General features: G+C 30.3%; 1 protein-coding gene across 1 annotated transcript in view; it reads left to right on the top strand.

Moving 5' to 3' along the window:
- Positions 1-26,514, top strand: part of LOC100204674 (cytochrome P450 3A30) — a 56,435-nt gene that overhangs the window by 8,183 nt on the left and 21,738 nt on the right. The window contains exon 2 of the mRNA XM_065795507.1: positions 10,394-10,632. Within this exon, the coding sequence (XP_065651579.1) occupies positions 10,394-10,632 (239 nt within the window). The remainder of the gene's footprint in view (positions 1-10,393; positions 10,633-26,514) is intronic.

Genomic DNA, 26,514 nt, shown 5'->3' with positions numbered 1-26,514 from the left:
ATCATGCATAAAGATGCTTTTGTATGAATAAGGAAACCAATCATGTAACTGAGGAAATAATTGTGTAGCTAATATTTTTTTATATTTATCCTGGTTTTTGATCCCTTTGACTATATAAAGTAGGCTACTGCCCTTACCACATACAATTGATCACACCATCACTTTTGGAGGGTGTTTTACTGTCTCCATAACACAGCCTGGGTTATATTTATCTTCTTTCCTTTGTCTAAAAAAAGAAGAATTATTCATTAATATTTAAAATTGGAACTCATCTATGAAACACACCTGAAAAAAATAAAATTGATAATATAAAAACTCATACAAATATTTTAATCAGTGATGCTGTTGTAATATACAGTTAAATAAGTATTTACTTACATTTTCTCAATCTTCAGCAGACATATGTTGATGTTGTTTAGCTTAAGTGAAGCATTTTACTATTATTCTCGAAGGTCTGTAGCATATAAATCCCAGTTCTGCTATTCAACGCCTTGTAGTTTTGTTAGAAATTTTGATTCTAGTTTCTTGTATGATTTTAGTAACAGCTTTTGTACTTTTTCTTTGGATTTTAACAAACATGAAGTGAATTTCCCGTTCATCTTTCAGGATGGTGACGCGTGGCCTTCCACATTTTATGAATGTGGCACTTTTTACAGTTGACAAAAGTTTCATTCATTACACATGCTTCGTTGCGCAAATAACAATTTTGCAAAGAATATGCAAAAAGAGGTATTTTGCAGGGTTTTGCATATTTTACCTTATCCATGCTAAAAGTTGCCACCATTATTTACAAATGTTACAACTTCATTAAAAAAAATGTAAAAACTATTTTTTTTATTTTTTTTTTTATTTTTTAGAACATTTTGTTCTTTTCCTAAATATTAAATAGGTTTATACAAAAAGATAGTTGAGATTAAAAAATTCGTTATACAGTAGCAATTAAAATATCGTTATACAATAACAAATATAATAAAATATATAAGTATAAAAATAAATAACATAATAACTAGAAAACGGAGACTTGCAGAAGACCTTTAGGTCTTATCATCGAGAACCGCTCGTGAGTATTATTTGCATTAAAATAACATTAAATAAAGAATAAAACAAAAATGTCAAAGAAATAACTTGCGAAAAACATAAATTTCGTAAGAATATATAAACAAGTTTGTAAAGAAATGATAATTGATTCTTATATATAAATACAAAGTTTGTATGAAATAGTACTTATTTCATAAATGCATAAATAGTGAATTCAATATTATTGTATATTACATTATAAAATTAGCTTCATATTTTCATAAAATGTTAAAAATATAAAGATAAGTCTTTAAGAGATGAAATTATTTCTTTCAGTTTTCTTGTGAATGAAATGTAATTCCATTCATGCGGAAAATCGGAATTTTTAAAAACTATTTTGTTCCAAAGAGAAACTCCTTAAAATGCGGACACGACTTTCCAAAATTAGTTAGAGAAAAAGCTTGCCGACCTAGATTATTATTTCTTATGTTATATTTACTTGTTTATTTCAAGCTATATAATTTATAAAAGGAAACAGGAAACAGTTAGTTTTACATTTATACATTAAACAAAGTATATTAAAAGTATTCAGTTGATAAATATTAAGAATTTTTATTTGAAATTAAAGTGGTTTGGCATGAGCAAGTTGATCTTTATAATTGATAAGACGAACAATAAAGACGATAAAGAGGTTGCAGTTTAGATTTGCTGGTATTACCCCAGGCAATCTTTGCATAATTTATATGGTAGTGGATTAAAGAGAAACTTAATTGTGTTAAATTATCGATATTAAAATTTTTAAGAATGTTAGAGTAGAATCAAATTTGGTCATTTAAAATCTATATTTAATTGTCGTTTTTGTAAAAAAAAAAAACTGTAACTAATATTTGGCCGGCCACTGTAGTTTTGCGGCAAATTGGTAAATTCTTACGAATGTAAATGTCTACACCGAGCCTGTGGCTATTGGAGTCTTTACAAACTAAAGTAAGATAATCATCAACATTAAGATCACAAGATGAGACAGCTGAACTCAAACTAGTCTCACAAAGAGCTAGTAGGTCTGATGAACTTTGCAAAAGATAAGAATTAACAGAAGTAAATTACTATTAATAAACCCTAAGCCGTAACAATGGACTTCAATTGTGGCCTCAACAATGCACACCAAAACTGCGAACATGAACACCACCAATGTGCAACATGGCATTGTTAGTACTCTGATATTTTTCAGCTGTTGGTTGAATCAGCCTCTCTGAGAGCTCACAGAGTTCAAGAAACCTAACTACCAGCCGGCCTCAGAACCATAAAGCTGAGTTTTAGAGCTGTACTCTCATTAGAAGATAATAGAATAAATTGCCTAATCATTAAAATACAGACCTAAGCAAAACCCATGCATTGATTCAAGAAGATCCAGCGTTCAACATCCTAAACTGAAAGCAATGTATTAAAAACACATCTGCACCGGCCTAATATATAAAGAAGGGGTGCAAGCCAGTCAGAAGATAAGTCTTTGCATCGGAGACCTTCAACATGAAAATAGCCTGATGCGTTCGATATCCGCCATATATGAGTATTTTTATTAAGACAACATCTCTAGCCTTTACTCAACCAAGAGCCTCAAGACAGGGGGTGTTTAAGTTGGAGTTGACTTCTCCTACCTTTTGCCTAATAATATCCTAAAAGGCAGCTAGGATAAGAAGCAGGTTGTACTGGGTTATATGTTACCAGTGGCAGGATAACCTGGCTTGACATGAACCCTTTTACTGAAAAGAAAAAATTTTTCCTTTTATTTCTTAAACTAGAGCTAATATGTAAATTCGAATGTCATTTTTGATTTAACAAGTAGAAATACATAAATAATAACTAATTTGTTTTTCAAAACAAAATCACTGTTGCCAAGTGTTATTATCCAATAATAGTTCGTACAAATATACCTCGGTACGAGGTTTATGAAAAGTACTTTAAAAAACATTGTTTCACACCCAATTAATTTTTAAGCTTTTCGACTATGTAATATGAATAAGATATTTTGTTAAAAATGGTCCAACTTATTGAGTAATAAACTATAACTCACAAAGTTAGAAGTAACCCTTGACAATTCAAAACATGGTCGGTGGAAATCCACTTTTAAGTTTCGTCAAAAAATTTGAAAATTTGTATATGTTTAAATAAACTATCCTTTAGATTTATAGTACTTCAGAGAATAATTTCACTAGAGAAATCGGTTGCTCTTCCAATATTTTAAAGCCTAGAATTGTATCTGACTTTAATTGATAAGCAACTGACGGTTTTTTCAAAACTTTGTCAGACAGCAGATATTAGAAATATTTCTTTTTTGTTTAAAATTTGATTATATTTTTAGAACATGGGATGCTGCTAAAGAAAGCACCATTGAAGTTTGTCAATTACGGCATAAAATGATAATAGGGGTCGTCTATAAAGTACGCACGCCAAAAATTTTGAAGTTTGACCTCCCCTCCCCCCTTTTGCCATGCGTACTTTTATGTCCCCACCCCCCTCTTAAAAAGTACGTACGTTTCTTAAATACCCCCCTCCCTTTACTTTTTATTTAAATCAAATTTTTTCTCAATAATAAAGTTTGTTTAAAAAGAAAAATGGTGGAGGGTAACTTAGATACTTTATACGACCCCAAAGCCCTTTGTTTGCGCATTCAAAAAACGTCTTTAAATATATATGCAAATTTAAATTTAGATAAATTTGAATTTTTTGAAGCTAGGTGTGTATTTAGTCGTGAGGTTAACGCGGAGATAACGTTCGGCAGAGGCCCAAGTTCGATTCCCGTAGAAATCCTACTGAACTTTTTTTTTGTTTTAATAACGAATCAAATAAAAATAAACTATACTTAAGGCGAACGTTTTTTTCAGGCACCCCTCTTTAGTAAGTAAAAAACGAGTCTTACGCGAGATCAGTAATATTGAAAACAATGGCTAAAACCCAGTGCCAAGGGTAGGCTACCTATACCCCTTAATTGGAGGGGGAGGGGGAAACAGAAAATTTTGTTCTCTTTTGCTAATTTAAGAAGCCTTATGATTTAGCAAAACCTAGCGGTCAAATTTGGAAGATTTTGAGACGCTAATGACACGTTTTTTGAAGGGGATTTCGACCCATCAACCACGGCCCTGCTAAAACCTGTTTTTGTCGACTCAAAAAATAGGCCTTACTCAGGGCCAGTATCTAAGGGGTGGCATGTGTGCATAGCCCCCCGCAGGATTTTTTGATGTTTCAGATAGAACACCTTCACACAACGTGCAAACTCCAAATTTAAGTTTGTTTATATGCCAAATGAGGTGGCCTTACAAAAATTTAGGACGGCGGAGGCCTGGAAACAAAAAGCCCTAAAACGTTTGCCTCCCCCTTCCCTGCACAAACGTGAGGGGAATATGTAGCAAAATTTTCAACTTTAGCATCTAAAACTTAATTTAAATTTATCGACAGATTTTAATTTTTGTAGAAAAACATTGCAAATTACAAAAGTTATGACCTTTTTAGTGCCCTCACGAATGGGTGAGGGAGGGCAAGAGGTTTAGGGTTTTTTGTTCACAGGTCTCCGCCATCCCGATATTTTGCAAGGCATTCTCATTTAGCATAGGTATAAACAAACTTAATTTAGGAGTTTGCACAATGTGTGAAAGGGTCCTATCTGGAACATCAAAAAATTCTGAGGGCGCCCATACATGTGTGTGCATAGAGGGAAACTATACCCTCTACTCCATATACCATACATTTTTTTATGTTGGCAAACTAGAATCTTTAGTCAGAGTGTAACTTTTCTACTAATTAGCTGGTTAATTGTGATAAATTAGAAAGTCGAAGTACGTTCTTTTGAATTAAACCCTCCCACCCCACCACCCCCCATACGCTTTCGTACGCTTTTTGAAGACCTCCCCCCTCCCCCTATGAGCGTACGTACTTTATGGACGACCCCATACCACAATTTTTGGAGAAATCTGTGCGAAGAAAAGTAAACACTTTTATTCAAAGTTATAAGTTTGTTAAAGGGCCGGTGCAAGTATTTTTTTGGTATATGCAAGATTAAGATTTGGTGTCTCCTTTCAGAAAATTAGTATATTCTTCAAAAATTCTGAAATGCATATTTTGAGGGTTTAACAATTTTATAGGTTTTTATATAATGTGATAAGTGTTATTAATGTAATTGTTTTAATTTTAAAACACTTTAAATGAACAATCAAAAAATAGTAAAGTTGGTTATATAAGTAAAGCGATAACTTTTCACGACAAAATTATGAAAAAACCCCTAAAATTCAATAAAAATATAATATCCTGTTATTTATTTAACCTACTTTACATAAAAATTAACTTAAGAATCTTAAGCGTTGTAAAATACATTTTTAATCAAAGAAATTAACAAAATTATTTTGTGCTATTTATATGGACAAAAAAAAACTATTCAATGAAATAAAAAATAACTACTAACAAACTTTTCTTGCCTTTAGCTTAGCGAAGTCTTTTAAAAATGAATCGGTTTCAATTGTATTTAGACCTATTGTTTAATTTCTAATATGACCATCCGCATAGATAGTCATTAGGTTTATCAAAGGTAATTTTTAATAATCTTCTAATGATTTAGAAACACTCTTTTCTCCGCTGGCCTTTAATACTGGAAGAGTTAGCGAAATTTTCGATACTACATAAACAATTGAATGATGTCAATCAAACGGGTTTTTGTAATATAAGACAGTGTAGCTTTAAGGTTATTGTTCAGTAACACTGGAGCTAAGATTGCAATTCCACAAAACTGCTTATTTCTATTGACCTTGCTCTTGTCCTTCGCTGTCAAAGTGGAATGCAGGTTTTTGCACTTTTTTTTAATTGCATTTGTTTCACATTATTTTTTTTCCTTTTCATGTTATATGTTTGCTTTGTTTTTCCATTTTTTCAAATCTTTTTAACAACAAATTAGTTGCAGTGTTTAAAACTACAAAAAAAGAAATTTAATTTGAAAGACTCCTTTACCGACTTCACAGGTTATCTTTATATTGCTTTTTGATCTTTATCGACCTGGCCACAAATTCATCAGAGGATAAATATCCATTTTTTCGGCCAGTTGCATCATTACATCTCTAATAGCACTATACAGCCTTTAATCCAATCTCATTTTCTTTAAAAAACTTTCCAAACTTAGTGTTAATTAGTGTGTCTAAGTGACCAAACCGCAGAGGAATTTGAAATTTGTTATTTTTTTGGCAATTCCAATTACGTTACATATTCCAAAAACATCAATCTTGAAGTCTAACGTTGATTTATATACAGCGTAATAAGCCATATCAATGTGGTCTCGCAAAGGTTTAAGAATGTTTATCCTGCTCTCTCAACAGGTTTCAATTAGATTTTTATATTTAAAATTTTTACATGATAAGTTAATATACTCCATTTATGGGTTGATCCAGAAAAAAATGCGTAAGCCTTTTGAATATTGCTGAAAAAATTTACGGCTTCAGTGCAGGGAAGCACTGCATTATAGACAACAAGGTTTGTAAATAGTTTCCACAAGAAACAAAAAAATCGTTTTTGTATGCCTACATTCTTTTGTTTCATGTTTGATCTATTGTCATAACCTTCGCAAGGCATTTTTTGTAAGTATATTCCTTTATTTGAAAGCTCTACTCACAAGCAAGCTGTCAACCCTTGCCCAAATGTATTTAAAACCTGAAAAGATTCAAGAAAATGTTTTCTAACCTTTATTTCTCCTGAAATCGAATAGACAAATCGAACTTCACGTGTCATTTTTTCTCTACGACATACGTCAGGAGTGTAGTCAAAAATTAAAGGATAGTACAAAACTTTCTGCAGTTCTCACAAAATAAACTTTAACTTTCAAGGAAGGAGGACAACTAAACTCATTTAAATTTTTTTGCCTAAATAATATACATGATTTTTCCAAAATCGATGTTCAGAAAAAATTGTTTCACAAAATGCTTATCCTTGAGTATCAAGAAAATGCTTATCCTTGACTATCAAGAAAATGCTTATCCTTGAGTATCAAGAAAATGCTTATCCTTGAATATCAAGAAAATGCTTATCCTTGAGTATCAAGAAAATGTTCAATATAAAATGAGGAGTTAAAACTAATGTTTCAAAACTAAACTGTATACTGCACTTTTGAAGAAAATAGGTTAAAACTTAGATAAAAATGTCGAAGTTGACGTACTTCTACTGTTACTTGGTTGTAAATTGAAGCGTTCTAGTACAGAAAAAGATTAAACTGCATCATCAGCCTTTTTATAAAAAGTACGCCCAACCCCCAACATTAGGAAAAAAATATTATAAAAATAGAACACAATAGTTATTAAGGCTTGAACAACATCAATCATTTAGCCCTCTAAATTACTATTATTTTGTTTTTATTGACTAACTTGATATCAATAAATACACTCTTATATTAAATCTTACCTGCAATTTATGCTAATTATCGTTTTGACCTTGTTCTTCCAAACTATTTATTATTGTCTTCTCTCTCTATATATGATATGCGTTTACTATAAAAGAAACTTGAAGGTTTTTTTTTTCCTCGATGATGACTCACAAACTTATATTTTCAAATAATTAACTAGCTACTAATTTTTTGTGTAATTATTTTTTAATTGAAGTGCAACACAAATACATACAAATCCATAATTTATAGTATAATATTTGGCGCCTTCTAGTGTTAATTTACGATTACAATAAACATTTAACTTGCAAACAACCCTATTTAAATAAACATATAACTCACAAACTTGTTCTTGCAAAAACTAAATAACAACTGCTCCTCTATCTAACTATTTATCACTGAAGTGCTTAGCAAATATGTACAAAATTAAAAGTCTATTATATAAACTTTGGCCTCCCTAATATTTAACAACTCAGTACTTGTAAACATTATGAACACCAACAATTATATTTAAGTTTATTTTTTTGAATAAAAACTATGAATTAAATAAAAATAAGAAAAAAATGTCCACTAAGCCAGCACCCTATACGACTGTATAAATTGCATCGCCCTTGCGCTGGTTGAGTAGGCAGGATTGACTTAACGGCGCTCACTGTACAGTAATCCGTACTGAAAGGTGACAAGCACTGTACAATACTTGCTGTCTAGGTGCAAAGCACTGTACAGCTTTTCCTACCGGCCAGGCATCAAATACTTAACTCAGGTAACATTTAATAAAATGTAACTCAGGTAACATGTAATAACTCAGGCAACATGTAAGGAGAGTATTTATTTTTTTTAATTTAAACTTATTTATTTTTCATAACTATTTAAATAAATAGATAAAGTTAATTTTATCATCCGACTAAATATAGGCTAAATATATGTCCAGATTCGAAACGAACTCTGGACATATATTTAGCCTATATTTAGTCAAATAATAAAATTTTTTTATCTATTTATTTAAATAGTTATAAAAAATAAATTGGAGTTAGTATATAATAATTTTTATCTTAATTATAATATTAATTTGATCTCAAAAAGTTAAAACATATAAAAAAAGAAGAGATAAATACTAAATTTTAAACGTTTGATTTTGAAATTTTGTTTAAACTAATACTAATAATATACAGCTAGTGAAAAAAAATGTTTTTTGTATTCTTTTGCTAATGTGTTACTTTTTTTAAAACAATTATACGGCAAAATTAAAATGTAAAGTGGTCGGTACCCAAGTACAGCGTTTGGCACCTAGACAGAAAAAGCACTTGTCAAGTGATCGGTACCGTTAGGTAGGAATTTAATGTACAATGATCCGTACTGGATGAGTACTTTATACCTCCTTCACCGGCTCTGGTTTTTGATTGAATCAACACAAAGTACAAATAAGAAGACAAGTATTATAAACAGCTGAGTTTAATTGATTGGCGTAATGCTTAAAGTTGCTAAATTTAAAAATCTGTAAAACAAACTAATAGATGAACTTCAGAACTCTTTCAATGGGTGCAAAGATTAATGCAGTGTTGTGAGAGAGCCTTTTACATCCGATGCGCAAAATCTGTCACTTTAAAAAAAATTACAGTCAATTCTTTGATGATGCAGTTTTAATTTTTGCAGTAAAAATTCAAAAGGAATTAGTATAAGTAATGAAAAAAACATTTCATCAAAACGTGCAAAGATCATCAGTAAGTAGATAGCTAAAATAGCTAAAAATAAGGGTGTTTATTAAACTGTACTGTATAGATTGTTAAAGCTGTACTAAAGCAGTTGGTAAAGCATTAATTAGCAGATCCAGTGTTTAAAAATCATTCTACAACACTTGTTAGTAAAGTAAACTTGATTCCATTGTATATCTTATATTATTTGGAACTAAAACGGAGCTTACATTTTAATGGTAAGAGTATTGATAAGTAATATCATTATAGCACTTTATTTCGTGCAAGTCTAAACTTTGTTTGTACCATCGCAAGTAAAAGAAAAAAGCAACTCTAACTCTATTTTTAATGTGTTACACAAAGTTAATTTTAAATTTAGATTATTAAACAAACTTTTCGTTCTAATATGTGACACCAAGGCGGTAAATACTGAATCTAAAAATAAAAATAATTAAACGTTATTAAAGTGTGACACTAAACTGGAACATAAATTGTTCCAGTTAAGTGACATACTTAATTTTTATACATGTTATGAATTCTTGTTTTATTCATTATCAAATCACCTAATATTAATTACTAGTTCATTAATTATTTGACTAGTGTCTGTTATGATTTAATTTAAAAATACGCGCCTAACAGACCAGTTATTAAAAGTAAGAAATACGTCAGGAATGATTATATGAATTAGCAAGATTTTTTCTATTAAAAACTGTGTGTGCACGATGAAATGTAAGACCTATCTTTTGTCTAAAGTATGTGCTTTTGAAATTTTTTTTTTGTAGAAAATTGTTCGTCTGGACAATATCATAGATAAAATCTGATTAACTCTTTTTATTTTCCAGCATATTTGGTATTTAAAGGAAACTATAGTAAATGTGTTGCAAAATTATTAACATTTGATTTATGGTCTTTTTAGATGATAGAAAGCATTTAGACCAGTATGTCTTTATCTTCTGTATTTGGATTTATGTATATTCATTAATATCTAACTTATTTACATTAAATTATATTTACTTACTATTTTTACCCTTATTTAGCAAATTATACTGTGTTTACTTCTGTATTTAATAATATCCTCTAAATTCTTTTGGTTTTATATTGTCTTTTATAATGTCTTGTTTTAATAAAAAATCATTTAATTGGTTTAACAGAATTAACAAAAAACTTTAAAATTTCAACAATAGACAATAATTTCAAAATTTATTTATAAGTTTATAAGAAGTTTTATTTGAAAAAAACCCTTTTAAATATTTTTATTTTTCAAATTTACTCACAGTCCCCAGGTATGTTTATCTTGTTGCTCCAGAATTTATTAAAAAGATATTAGCAGATGGCAAACATTTTCAAAGATCTACTGAAATTAGAATTATGTCACCAATAATCGGAAACAGCATGCTTACTTCAAATTACGAAGACCATCATTGGCAAAGAAAGTTATTCAATGGAGCATTTACTTCACAACAACTGAAAAATTATTTTCCTGCATTTAAAACGCATACTAATTTGCTTATGAAGGTAAGTTATAAAGCTTTTTAGAAATACTTTTTTTGTTTTTGTTATAATAATACAAAAAAACTTCTTGTAGCAAATAAAATGAAATTAGTAACGCTTGTATCAAGTAAGCTCTTGTAACAAGTATGCTGCAATAAGAAACGCTTATGAAAACGCATAAGCCGGCTTGCATAAGATTTTATGAGTCAGTCCATAATTAATGTCTGAAGAGTCTTTTTTTTTTTTTAACAGAATTACTTTATCAGCAGTAAACACTTGCTTTGCTGTGTATTTAATTTACTAGCATATCTTTTTGGTTAGTAAATGTTTTGATCATATTTTTTTTATTTATTGGTGGAAATTGAAAGATAAAGCGACTTGCTTAGAAAACGAATTTTTAAAAATACAAATTACTTAGCGAGCTGGGGAGCATACAAAAAACCTACAATGAAAGGTCATACGGGACGCCTTGGACGTATTCTAAACTAATTCTAGATTAGATGCTTAAAAAAGCACTTTTAGGATGTTCTAAAGACGTCGTAAAAATACTTTAATAAGACTTTCCGTTTAGATGTAGTTATGAAAAAATGGTCTAGAAAATACGTCTTTTAAACGTTCAAAAAATGTTGTTAACATATTTTGAACGTTCAAAACACATTTGTTATGCAATAAGCATATTTTAGCAATCACATAAATTGTAGGGTAATGAGGACAAAAATTTAACCTTCAGTAATCTTAACAGAAACGGCAACCAGTGTGCCTTACTAATTAAAACAAATAAATTACAAAATTAAAAGTTTACACAAGATTAAAAGATTTTTTAAACTAGATAAATATATTTACGTATAATACATAATACATCATACAAATACATCATACATCTTCAAACTACATAAATTTATAATAATATCTAAAAAATTCCATAAAAACTGGTGTCGTGGTTCGCTTTTCACGGTTACCGATGCCTTTTCTATACAATGCTCTTTTCAGGATATCTCTAATGCAATTTTCTAGTTCATTCTTGGCATTCTTGGGCATGGTCTCTGTAAAGTACAAAAAAATTATATAAATAAGATTTATAGAATATAAAACAAAGAATATAATAAAGATTAAATCAAGTTAGTTTATACAAATGCAAAGGCTAATCGAACTATTATTATTATGCAATAAGTAATTAAATATATTAATATTATGTAGATATATTATTTCTATATATATATATGTGTAATGCATATATATGAATAATACATATGCATAAATAAATTTTTATTATATATATATATATATATATATATATATATATATATATATATATATATATATATATATATATATATATGTATATATATATATATATATATATATATATATATATATATATATATATATATATATATATATATATTTATATACATAGATTATAGATATATATATATATATATATATATATATATATATATATATATATATATATATATATATATATATATATATATATATATATAGATTATATATATATACATAGATTATATATATATATATATATATATATATATATATATATATATATATATATATATATATATATATATATATATATATATATATAGATATATATATATATATATATATATATACATAGATTATATATATATATATATATATATATATATATATATATATATATATATATATATATATATATATATATATATATACATAGATTATATATATATACATAGATTATATATATATATATATATATATATATATATATATATATATATATATATATATATATATACATATATGTATATATATATATATATATATATATATATGTATATATATATTTATATTTGCAAAAAATTGTGATGATTGGAGGCTGGGAACAAAACAGCTCCAAAATTTTTGCTACACATGCCCCAAACGTGAGAGCAACAAGTTAATGAAATATTTTTTGTACTATTCTCAACTAGACTTATTTTCATTGATAATGTTTTAGTTTCATAGTATTATCTCTTAGCGTTCAAAAGTTATGACTATAAAAAAATTACAACCCCCTCAAATTGAGGTGGGTTAAAAGTTTATATGGTCATAATTTTTGAACGCTAATAGTTAATACTATGAAACTTAAAAATTATCAATGAGTATAAGTCTACTTGAGAATAGTTGTTTGACATAAGTATAAATATATATATGTTTAGAGTTAGCTCCATGTCTAGAAGTTAACTGTCTTAAAGATCTAATAGTGCTGGATCCGCCACTGTATACAAATATATATATATATATATATATATATATATATATATATATATATATATATATATATATATATATATATTTATATACAGTGGCGGTATATATATATACATATATATATATATATTTATATATATATATATATATATATATATATATATATATATATATATATATATATACATATATATATATTATATATATATATATATATATATATATATATATATATATATATATATATATATATATATATACATATATACATATATAAATATACAGTGTATACATATATATACATATATATATATATATATATATATATATATATATATTATTATTATTATTATTATTATTATTATTAATATTATTATTGTTATTTATATGTAATAAGTAATTAGATTTTAACAAAAAAAAAGACAAGTTGTTTCTAGTCACAACATAATAGTTTGATCTTAATCGTAAAACCTAACACTCAATAAATTTTATTCTACTTTTACTATTAAAAAACCAAACCTTATCATATAAAGATCATAATCAACATTACCATTTAAAGATCATATTTGAGCATCTCCAAGTTTTTGAGTTTTTTCTACATTTATATACAAAAATAAAGTTTTCAGTCAGATTTTTAAAATTGAAAAAATCATGAGTTTTGCCAATAATTTATATACAGTTTTCTATTATGTATTTAAATGTTAGAATAATTGCAAGTTTTTTGTTTTAAAAAATGGCAAAGGAAATACTAAAATTTGGTTTTGCCAAGTATTTGTATTTAATTGTGTATAAGTTTTTTATCAAACTTTTAAAACTAATTTACTTATTCTTAATAATTTTAGCAAATAGGCTTCTAATATACCAACAAAAATCTTTATCATTTATTTAAGAAACTCGACATCTTTTTGAAATTACATCCAAATTTAATATAATGGATATATTTATTATATATATATATATATATTTATATATATATATATATATATATATATATATATATATATATATATATATATATATATATATATATATATATATATATATATATATATATATATATATATATATATATGTATATATATATATATATATATATATATATATATATATATATATATATATATATTTTTGTATATCTTTATATATATATACACATATATATTTATAAGAAAAAATCAAACAATCGAACTCTCTTAATACAAATAATAATTTATTTTGCGAAATTATCACTGGGTTATGGATTGCATCATCAGCTCGTAAAATATTGCAAAATTTTTTTTGAATGTTATAAAGCAGTTTAATAAAATTTTTTTTAACTGACGTCAGCAGTTGAATGGCTTCTTTTTTTGTTACGCAAGAATATAAAATATGGAGTCCAAAATTTAATTTTTACTAATTGCCTATAATCGAGATTTGATACGTCATTCGATGGGAAACATTGGTGCCTCTGTATTTGAGTGCTTCTCGTACTACGGTCGAATTTTTTTGTTTCAACTTTAAGAGTTTTAATTTTCTTCCAATTTATTTTTTCAGAGCAAACTTTGCTATGCGTTGCAATTGCTGACTGATAATTATCAGTCAACACAGGTCAACAAAAAAAAAATTTTTTTCTGGTGCCGAGCAAATAATTTGTTTTTTGTATAGCATTTCTCATTTTGATTTCAAATATGTAACTCTTTTTTTACCATCAGGTCAAGTTGTAAAGATATTTAGGTTCAAATCTTAAGTATTTAGGGTAAAGTCCCTAATATTGTCGAAAAAAAAGTTATTCAAAAGTATGTCAACCTGGGTCTCAAAAGAAGTGTATTTTCATAGAGATTTTAGTAAACATAAATATTTTGCCTTAAAATTTATTGACAAAAAAATTATGTTAAAAAATGCTAAAGACTCTTAAAAAAAAGTCAACAGAATGTTATTCACCAAAAATACACAAAATACTTATTTTAATACAAATGAATAAAATTTTTAAAATCTCTATGAAACTACGCTTCTTTTGAGACCCAGGTTGACATACTTTTGAATAACTTTTTTTTCGACTATATTAGGGACTTTACCCTAAATACTTAAGATTTGAACCCAAATATCTTTACAACTTGACCTGATGGTAAAAAAAGAGTTGCATATTTGAAATCAAAATGAGAAATGCTATACAAAAAACAAATTGTTTGCTCGGCACCAGAAAAAAAATATTTTTTGTTGACCTGTGTAATGTTTGCCATCATTTAAACTTTTTTGGTGTTGTTGAATTCTTGTTCTTATTTGTAATTTTGTTTCTCCTAACTATTTTTTTGACCAATTGCATTCAAATAAATATGTACCAGGCTGGCTATTTAGGGGCATTTTAGATTTGTTTTTACATGTTAATATTGTTCTTAAATTAGGATTTGATTTAAAAACTACTCTATAGCCAACATTTCTAAATATTTTCCTTAACTTTGGTGATAGTGAAGGTATCCACGGTAATGATACTGTTGGGAAAGCATTGTTCTCTGATTGAATTCTATTGTTCTTTACGGACCGTTTTTTCCTAATTTGATTTGCAATACTTTTTAGTTGGCTTTTGGTGTACCCATTTTCATTTAAAACTTGAATAAGAAAGTTTATCTCATTTTTTAAATGTGTAACATTGCATATGGAGTATGCCCTATGAACATAACCTTTGAATGTTGCGCATAAAATTTTGGGGTCATGATTCGAGTGCGGTTTCATTTGAATATTTGTAATGGCTTCTTTTCTGTTGACTTTAAACTCATACTTACCTTTGCTGTTATTTATTATTGTTATTTCGAGGAAATCCAGAGTTTTGTTATGGTTTTCTGTCTCAATTGTGTATTGTATAACAGGGTGTTGTTTATTTAAGATTATTTTGAATTTCTCTGCTACTCGGATGTTTGAAAATCCAGCATGGCTATCATTGACGTATCTTATAAAAGATTTTAAGTCGAGAGGAGGATTTAATGTCTTTGCAATTTTGAAGGCATTTTCTTGGTGATGTACAATGTGGTTGTGATGTACATGGTTGTATTTCACAACCATGATTTCATTCATGGTTGTGAAATACAACCATGAATGAAATCATGGATCTCGTTGTTCCACAAAAAATAGCAACAATGTAAACAAAGCTCTATAAGTGTTTTTGTTTCTGATATAGTAAGCTTGGTAGAACATCTGTAGGAATCATCTTTATTTAATTAATGTAATTAAGGAAAATTCTCGAACATTCAATGACATTAGGGATATAATAGCTTTAATAGTTTTTACCAATAATAGTTGTAAATATCTTTTTGCGGTAATTTATGACGGTGTTTGGAAGGATATTTTAGGAAAAGCATAGAGTATATATATTGAGGAAAAAATTGTAAAAACAGAGTTTTAGTTAGGAGAAAAGATTATCGTTTATTGATTTAATTTATCTGTTTATTGATTTGTTGATTACGAGAAAATACTACAAGCTAACCGGGCATGGAACCAAGTATGAGATTGTTTGATATGTTTGAAACGTATGATGGCACTTTGGATGCTGCTGTTTGGATTCAACGAACGAAAGCGATTGCTGAAATTCAGAACTTAAAGCTTGAACTACTGTTTCCGATTCTTCTCAGAGAAGCTGCTTATGCAGTGTACGATGCTTTAACTGTGGAAGATAAAAAAAATGTAGTGGAAGTCAAGCGTGTGTTATTAGCAGCGCTTTCTGTAGATGCCTATACTGCATATGAACTGTTTACAAAACGAAATTTATGCGACAGAGAAAAAGCCGACGTGTTTTTGGCTGATTTAAGACGATTAGCCTATCTTGCTAAATTATCAGAGGAGTCTGTGCGTTTGGCGTTTGTTGTGGGTTTGCCAGAAATCTTATCATCAAGATTTTAAGCCGTAATGGACCCGATTAATATAATGTTACCAAGAGTGAGAGCTGCTTTGAACTGTGCAAATGTGATTGACAGTGATGTTGTTGGCGCTGTATCTAGACGCCATGCTACAAAACCGCGTTAGTGTGTTACAACTGCAAAGGTTTGAATCACATTGCAAAGAAATGTTTGCTTGCAAAGAACTTGTCACCAAAGACTTTTAGATGTTTTAATTGTGGTGAGGAAGGACACATTGCATCGAAATGCTGGAAGCTGCAGGAAAACGATTGCAGGAGCGAGGAATCTGCGCTACCTCGCTCCTGAGCAACGGTGGAATGAGCGCATTATCTGTTATTCGTTTGAAAGTTAACGGTTTGGTTGCGGCATCTTTAGTGGACACAGGATGTTCGAAGACGATTTAAAATAAAAAATTCCTGCCCAAAAGTCAATGTAGGTACTCAAACTCTCAAAAGGTAGTAACGTTTGAAGGAAAGGTTCATCAGTGCACTGGGTCAGCGGTCGTGATTCTTGAGATTGATGGCATTAAAGCACGTGATGAAGTTATTTTAGTGGACTTCCAACCGTTTGGAGTTGATATGATGGTCGGAATGAGTTCCATTAAATTACTAGCAAGAGTATCCATTTCTCCTTTGGGAAAAGCGAAGTTCGGATTGAGTTACTGTGGAGCATCGGCTTTGAACAAGGACAAAGTCAAGAAAATCGAAATAAAAAAGAAATATCATGAAGCAGTTTTAATGGTGTTGAATGGAGAGTTAAATGGAAATGGAGAGATGGAGAAAGCCCCAACCGATTGCACAATAAAGTGGAATAGTACGGGATTCCACAACACGCTAGAGCAGACTATGAAAACAAACTACAGGATTGGATTGATCGGAAGTGGCTGTTAGAGTATGACGAAAATGAATTGGGGCCGCCCAAAGGGCAGATTCCTTTAATGGCTGTCATTCAGAGAAACAAAGACAACAAAATCCGACCTGTTCTGGACTTGAGAGAAGCTACCGATTTCATTGAGACATACACGAGAAATGCAGATGTGTGTGTCGAAAAGCTTAGAGAATGGAGAAGAATGGGTAACAAACCAGAAATTATTGATTTACTCAAGGCTTATCTTCAACTAAAAACTGATAAATCTCCTTGGCCCTTCCAAACAATGGTGTTTCGAAATAAAAGGTATTGTTTGAAACGACTTGGTTTCGGATTGAATGTTGTGCCAATGATCATGAAATCCGTTGTGAGATCCGTCATTGATCAAGACGAATTAGTGAAGAGTGGAATGTCCGCTTATGTAGACAACATTTTCGTAGACAAAAGTGCGATGAGTCTTGATTATATCAAGAGGCATTTTTTAAAATATGGTTTAGAAAGTAAAGAAGCTGAGCAGATTGGTGATAATGGAGTTCGTGAGTTAGGATTGTGTGTGCGCAAGGTTGGTAACAAACTGATATGGTCGAGAGGGAATCGATTTGATGCTATCTCGCAAAAGTTAATCAGGAGAGTTGTGTTTTCAATCTGTGGACAGTTGGTAGGACATTTACCCGTGTGTGGTTGGCTGCGAGTGATTTGTAGTCTCTTGAAGAGGAAAGCTCTCAGTCTGACGCAGGGTTGGGACGATGAAATTATTTGCTGAGGTGGAACGTTGCGAGCCTGCTTGTGGTGATTGGGCTGTGTGTGGTGATGAGGAGAAAGTGTGGGTTGATGCCAGTTCTTTAGCGATTGGTACTCTTATTCAAGTTGGGGAAACTAATGTGGAGGATGCAACATAGCTGCAAAAAGAAACGTCTGATATTCATATAAACATGGCAGAAATAGTCGCTGTGATGAATATGGCTTTGATGTGGAAGCTGAAGAAAATGACTGTTTTTACCGATTCCCTGACAGTATTCCACTGGGTTTCTGAAACCCTTACAGGCAAATTCAGGTTGAGATCAAAAGCGACGGGTGAAATGCTGATTCGAAGAAGACTGAGAGTGTTGCAACAGCTAGTTGAAGAATACAATGTTAGCGTTGAGGTGAAACTCATTCCTTCTAAAGATAATTTGGCTGACGCATTAACAAGAGTTCGCAGCAGATGGCTCAACAAACTGACTGTGCCAGAGTGTCGGAATAGTTGTATGGGAATCGCAGCTACGAAGTCTGAATCTACTTCCTATATACACCAAAGAACTGGACATTTTGGAGTGAATCAAACGTTAAACTTTGTTTGTAAAAAAATTTCGACTGCTACTGAAAACGATGTTCGAAATGTGATAAAAAGTTGCAAACCATGCCAGTCAATAGATCCAGCGCCAATATGTTGGAAAAAAGTAAAATTGGATGTTGTAGGAAACTCGGAGAGATTGGCCAAGGACATCACGCATTATGGCACTGACAAGTTTTTGAGTCTAATTGATTGCGGACCTTCAAAATACGCGTTGTAGCAACAATTATCAAGCTCATACGGAAGTCTTGCCATAGTCCAAATACTCCGTCTTATTTTTTGTGAACATGAAGCACCGTCTGAAATATTGACTGACAATGAGCCGACATTTAAAACTAAAGAGATAAAGAGTTTCCTTGATAGTTGGGGAGTACAAATTAGATTTAGAGCCGCTTATTATCCTCAAGGAAATGGAATTGTGGAAAGAAACCACCGTACGATCAAGAAAATAGCAGAACGATTGAAAATGTCAATACCGGAAGCACTATATTGGTATAATGTCTCAGTTGACAAAAATGGTGCAAGACCGATGGACAAAATAAACAGTTAAACCATTAGTGTGAAAGGATTAGGAAAAGAGAATATTCCTGCGCAAAATGAGACGATAGAGAGATTTCAAATTATCGGTAAAGTCTGGCTGAAACCACCAAATGCGAGGTGCTATACAAAGTGGCAACCAAAATCTGAATTAATTTCTAAATGTAGGCATGAAAATGAATACCTTTTAAAAAATTATAAAAACAAATGACCAAATTAAATTATCCCCATTCCAAAGAAATTTATTTAATAATTACTTTCTGTAACTTCCTGTTAACCAAAAAAACATAGTAATTAAAAAAAAATTTATTTTTATTTTTAGTCATTATAATTTATAACGTCCTGTAAAATATTTTTTTCTATAAATTGAATTTTTTTGAGATTTTGTAACTCTTCCTGATGATCAAGCAATGGGGAAACCTTAAGTTGAAGAAAAAAGTTAGATAAGTGTTATTTACTAATTTTTATGTATATATATATATATACATTTTTTTTTAAACATCTTCGCTTTCAATGAGGCTGCAAGCAGCCACTAATTAAAGTTGGAAGTTACTGGAAGAGAAAAGATGAAGATTGTAGAGCAAGATAATGATTAACAGATGACTTAAAGGATTGCAAATTATATGAATCAGGAAAGCAAGATGAAGGAAGCGATTTCCAAAGAGCTGATGTTCTAGGAAAAAAACTAGATGAATAAGCGTTTTTAGAGCACTTAGGAACAGTCACAAAAAAGGATGACACTTAATTGAATGACGAGTAACACGAGACTGAATTTTAGTAGATGGCACAAGAGACGCTAGCTCTTTAGAGCAGTGCCTATTATAGTATTTGTAGAAAAGAGAAATAGAAGCAACATTACGAGGATGTGATAATAATTGGAGGTTGGCTGCAAGAGCAGGTCCAACTATGTTTACAATGCGTTTTTGCACCTTGTCTAAGAGAGAAAGAGCATCATTAGAAGATCCATTACAGATATGGCAACAGTATTCCATACAAGGCCGGATTTGAGATTTATAGAGATAGAGAACAGAATCCGAAGTAAGTAAGTGACGAGCTCGATAAAGAGATGCAACCTTAGCAGATGCTAATTTTGCAACTGATTTGATATATGGTTTCCAAGAAAGATTGGAAGTAAGAGTTAATTTTAGAAGATGAAGAGTAGATGACTCATTGAGTACATCACCATTCATAAATATAGGAAGATCTAAATTATTGCAATAACGATTGGCTGAAAAAATTGAGTTTTATCTGAATTTAAGTTCACCAGCCACTGTGAGCCCCAAACTGTAGCAGAAGTGAGATCCTTTTCAAGCTCAAATGCCCCCTCCTAGCAATCAGAGAGTGCTGGCTTCTTATCACGACAAAAGTAAATGGTAGTATCATCAGCAAACAATGCCAGCTTAGATGTGAGATTATCTGGAATATCGTTAATGTAAATTAAAAAGAGTATAGGGCCAAGGATAGAACCTTGAGGAACCCCTGAACTTACAGAATAAGAAGGAGAGTGCTGTCCATCGAGGACAACTTTTATACTACGATTGGAAAGGAAGGATTCAATAATCTTAAAGATGTTGCCAGATACACTATAAGAAGAAAGCTTATGGAGAAGACCAGCATGCCAAACTTTATCAAAAGGTTTTGAAATGTCAAGAGCGATGTTCTTAGCCTCTCCACTTTTATCTAATGCACGATAAAACTTATCAGTTATTACTGTTAGCAAATCAGCTGTAGAATGAGAAAATCAAAATCCATATTGATGATCAGAAAGTAAGTTATTAGATTCAAGATGAGAAATTAAGTGTTTGTTAATTAAAGATTCAAAAACCTTGCTTATGATAGGAAGAAGACTTATGGGATGGTAGTTAGATGAATCAGATCGCTTTCCAGAATTTTTGAAGATAGGGATAACAGATGCCGCTTTCCAGCAGGCTGGAAAACAAGACTCTGATAAGCACTAGTTGAATAGTTTTGAGAGTATAGAGCTCCGGAGAACACTTCTGCAATTACAGATATGTTATCCGAGTCACAAGCTGAAAAAAGATCTGCAGGCAGGAAATCACTTTAAATACAGAAGCTGGAGTGATATGAATGTCAAGCAATGGATTAACCTGTTTGTTGGCAATATCAGGTAGAACACAACTAGTGGAATCAAGAGATGATATTGATGAAAAGTTTTTAGCAAACAATTCAGCTTTGTCTTTAGGTGAGATGACAAAGTCTGAACCATATAAGAGAGGTGGAATTAAAGATTTTCCCTTATTATTGATACTATTAAAGATTCTCCAAAAGCCACAAGAGCCTAATTTTTGAGATAAGATACGAGATTTCATGACCTGAGAATAGCAGGCTTTGGCGTTAGACAAAACTTTTTTACAATTGTTTCTAGCAGTAATAAACAGACGTCTGCAGCAGCACGGTGTGAAGAAAACTCATGGAGGAGTGAGGCTTAATCTGGAATCGTCGAGTTGGAACAAAGGATTCCATGCCAACCTGAATCCACAAAGTTATGAGAGAAGCACATTTGTCGACAGGAAGACAAAAGATTTCTACCCAAGGGCCATCACGAAGAAAATCACGGAAAGAATCCCAGTCAGCTTTATTGTAGTTGTAAGAGGTTTGATAATAGGGGGATTCAGGTGATGAAGAAGAATGAGATATTAGTTTTAGAGAGATCAAACTGTGATCGGAAGCACCTAAGGGTGAATGTGGAGAAACTGAGCACTGACTAGGATCAGAAACAAGACATAAGTCGAGTAGAGAAGGTAAATGATTTGGGTTGTCAGGAAAGCGAGTTGGAAAGTTGACTATTTGAGTAAGGGATTGAGAAAGGCAAAAGTTGTGGGCTTTAATGCCTGCAGAATCACTGATACTAGAGCAGAGGCGTGGTGGCCCCAGAAGCAGGCGTGCGCATGGGCTTTTCACTTTTCATCTAAATATGGGCCTTTTGGCAAATTTTAATTTTTTCTTCATTTTAAAGAAATTCTAGAATCATTTAAAATATTTATGTTAGCACAAATTAAATTTTATTAATCACTTGATTTTTTAACTTGATTTCAACTTTGAGCGCAATTTATTAGTATTTTGCATAATAATAATATTGCTCTGAAAACAAAGTAGATGTTTTAAAATGTATTATGATATTTTTTTTATGAGAAAAATAATGAACCCATAAACGGTTTTTAACGATCGTAATGTTGACAAAATAAATTTAAGAAAGTCCGCAGACCCAACAATAATAATAGCTATTATTATTGTTGGACTTAAATTAACTTAATTTAAAAATTTAACCCCAAAACATTTTTCTTAAATGAATTATATCGCAATACAATTACTAAAAAGTAATTTTATTGCGTTTTAATTCATTTAAGAAAAATATTTTGGTGTTAAATTTTAAATTAAGTTTTATATAAATAAGGATCGAACTCATCTTTTGCATTTTTGTAAACTTTCGAAACTGATATAAACTTCTTTAATAATAAATAAAGTTTTTTATTTTTATACGGTTTATATTATTGTATGTAGATAAAGAAATCACTCTGTAATATCCTGTCCTCAGACAGATTTAAAAAAGAATGATGAACTGCTAAATGAAACTACATTATAAAAACTTTTATGTTTAAACTATGTCAATAACAGCACCATTTTTAGAGAGGGCATTTAAGCTGTTGCGAGTTTATCCTAAAATGTTAAAAAAAGTTAAAACACCGAATTAAACCAAGAGCATAAACTAAAAAGAATTTTCTCATAAAATAAAAAGAATTTTTTAATTTTCAAGATTTTCAATATTTATTTTAGAAAAAAAATTATATATAATTAAAAAAAATTTATATTATTGTACAATAAAATAAATATCATTATATAGTAATAAAAAAATTAAAATCTTTGATTTTTAATTTTGTGTTAAGCTATGTTCTTCGAACAATAATACTAATTGTATTTGCTTGCGGTAAAGTTGTGTTTTAAGAAAATCAAAACAAAAACGTGGTCGCTGCATCGTGTTGTTACCATTTTTTATTTTGAAGTATTACAAACAATATTATTAATTACAAATAGTATTATCACAACTTGTTGATTTTTATTAAGGATTTATTAGAATAAGGTCAGTTATTATATATATATATATATATATATATATATATATATATATATATATATATATATATATATATATATATATATATATATATATATTTTCGTATGGGCCTTTACATAAAGCATATATGGTAAAATCCCGCATATATAGGCCTTTTAATAAAAATCCCGCATGGGCTTTTTAGAGCCACCACGCCCCTGCACTAGAGCCAAGCCATTCAGAGTGGTGAGCATTAAAGTCACCGACAACAACTATATTAGCTGATGGATAAAGAGAGAGGACTTGGTCAATATGATCAGAAATAACATCAAAAAGAGTGCAGTCTTGAGATGAAGCAGAGCGATATAGAACAAAGAGAAAGGCAATAGAGTGAAGTGGTGCTAAACGAAAGCACATGAAAGAATAGTCAGTGGATTCAAACCTAGTTTAACGACAAATGGGTGAATTCTTACAAATGTAAATGCCTAGGCCAAGCATGTGACTATTGGAGTCTTTACGAATTAAATGAAGATAACCATCAACACTAAGATTAGAAGATAAGACAACAGAACTCAAATTAGTCTCACAAAGAGCAAGTAGGTCTGGTGAACTTTGCAACAGATAAGACTCAACAGAAGAAAAGTTACTTCGAAGACCACGAATATTAGTGAATGATAGGTTTAGTGAACTTGGTGATGATGTTGGTTTTTTGTGTTTTATAGTTTTTGGTACTTTATTCATTTTTAATTTAGATTTAAGAACTTGACTAAAAGCATAGCTAGTACTAAGAACACTTATTAATAGCCCAAGGAATTGCCTCATTACAAGGGATGTGAAGTTCCATCGATTTTTTCAGGGATTCCGGGACTCCGGACTCCGTGCTCATTCATGGACTCCTTGGACTCGGACTCCGGACTCCAAAATTTTTTTTTTCTGTCTTAAATTAAATAAGGATTTTTATTATCTGGAGTTTTTATGTATAAATGCCAGAAAAGTGATAGGGTACCAGTAATATTTTTATTATGAATGTGGAAAAGCAATTAACAGGAATTCACTCCTCCTTCCTAACCAATGTCGCAAAACTTGCCCAAAGGTGGGTTTGAACCACGGTTCCCTTACTTTTTAGGAAAAATAAGGGATCCGTGGGTTTATGCAGCCGAGCGCAACCACTGCTTAATAAGAATAATACAACTCCAATTATAACTTTTGTTTATGTTGTATTGCTGCATGCACAAATTCTCAATTTCTCAGTTTATGTGAAAACATATGATCATCAAATTATAAAAAGATTTAAAAATTATTTACATTATTTACACTCTAAATTATAAAGTTACAAGAACAAAATATTACAATATCTACATTGTCAAAAATTATTCAAATAAAAAACTTGGTTGTTCGTAAAAAAAGCATATCGTCAATTAACTCAGATGTAAATCGACTATGATGATCTGTTGTCATATGCTTTAAAACTGAAAACAGTCGCTCAACACTGACTTAGGATATGGGTAGCGACAAAGCGAGCTCGGCAAGCATTCCGTAAAACCTCAGGGAACTGTTTAATTGCTTTAAATGGGTTAAGTTTTATAAAGTCGTCTAAGTTGGAGGAGGTATCTTTAAACATTGATCGAATTTCCGGAATTGTTTTTAGAGCTTGTCGAAACTCCGTTTCAATTACGTCTAGTTGAACCTGCATTTGTTCTTTTGAACAATTCTTTTCAATCTCCTGTTCACATAGCATAAATAAATTTGGTCGTCGCTTTGCGACTGGTGAAGCATCCTCTTCGTTTTCTGAACTAGATTCGGCAACATGAACTGAAAAAGGGTTGCGCGCTACTGCGTTTTTAATTTTGTCGAGTTCATCATTCTTATTTTTATTAGCCAGTTGAATCAGTTTGTAATTAATTTTCCAAAATCCATCAGCTGCAGCTATCTATAGAAATATTAATAAGTTTTTGAATATTTATTTTTTAAAGTTAAATATTCAAAACTATATATATAAATGCATTTTGATAAAAAAAACAACCTTATCTTCAGTCGCTGTTAGCATACAGGCATGCCTAATATCCATGTAAACTGCTGCAAGAAACAACGAATTTTTGCGTAGTGCGCTTTCTCTATTATTCATTCCTATTTGGAAATCTCTAGCTAAGTCACTGTCTTTCCCGTCTAATTCACACTTTATTGAATTCCAATCAAAAAGAAATTCGCCTGCGGTAATATTTTCACACTGAAGACGGATAGTTAGATCGCGTGCCATCTGCAAAACATCTCTCAGCTCTTCCCACAACCCCCAAAACTATGGTTGCACAATAAATTCTATAGGAGCTTCTTTTTGCATATTCAGGTTTTGAATTACTGGTCAAATCTAGAAGAACAGAAGAATTCATTAAATATATGTATTACGTTTTCAACTAGTTAAGTAAACAGGATTATTAAAGAAATATTTACATAAACTAAACTTTACAAGTTATTAAATAATGTAAATGTCATTGGATTTATACTATAATCTAAATTTATACTATAATCTAATTGGATTCATACTATAGCGGTTGGAAAACCGGTTTATACACTTTAATTAAAACTTAGAAGTTATAAAACATAACTTACCTGAATTAGCCTCTCGATCATATTGAACTGGCTGGACCAACAGGTAGCCTGATCTAGTATTGGAACAAGATGTGGAGCTTGGTCTCTGCACATCTTTGAAGCACATCTTTGAAGATGTAATACATTCATTCTACCGGCAACTCCACTTGCCAAGACTGCTGCCGCATTGTCTGCTTTATTTTGACCATCTTCGTCAAACTCATCAGTTTCAACTGAAAGATCGCTTTTGTCATCTTTGATTTCCTCAATGGCGCTGATCCCGAAGTCGCGCACCAACTTTATATTCACCTAAATATATTAATTATGATTTCAATAGTTAACTGAAAATTTAGTGAATATACGGTTTTTTCAAAAAAGTTTATTTT

The sequence above is a fragment of the Hydra vulgaris genome, chromosome 04 (assembly GCF_038396675.1).
Source record: "Hydra vulgaris chromosome 04, alternate assembly HydraT2T_AEP".
In the NCBI taxonomy this organism is placed as follows: domain Eukaryota; kingdom Metazoa; phylum Cnidaria; class Hydrozoa; order Anthoathecata; family Hydridae; genus Hydra; species Hydra vulgaris.
Note: the sequence above shows the minus strand (reverse complement) of the source record. Positions and strands in the feature narration are given on the sequence as shown.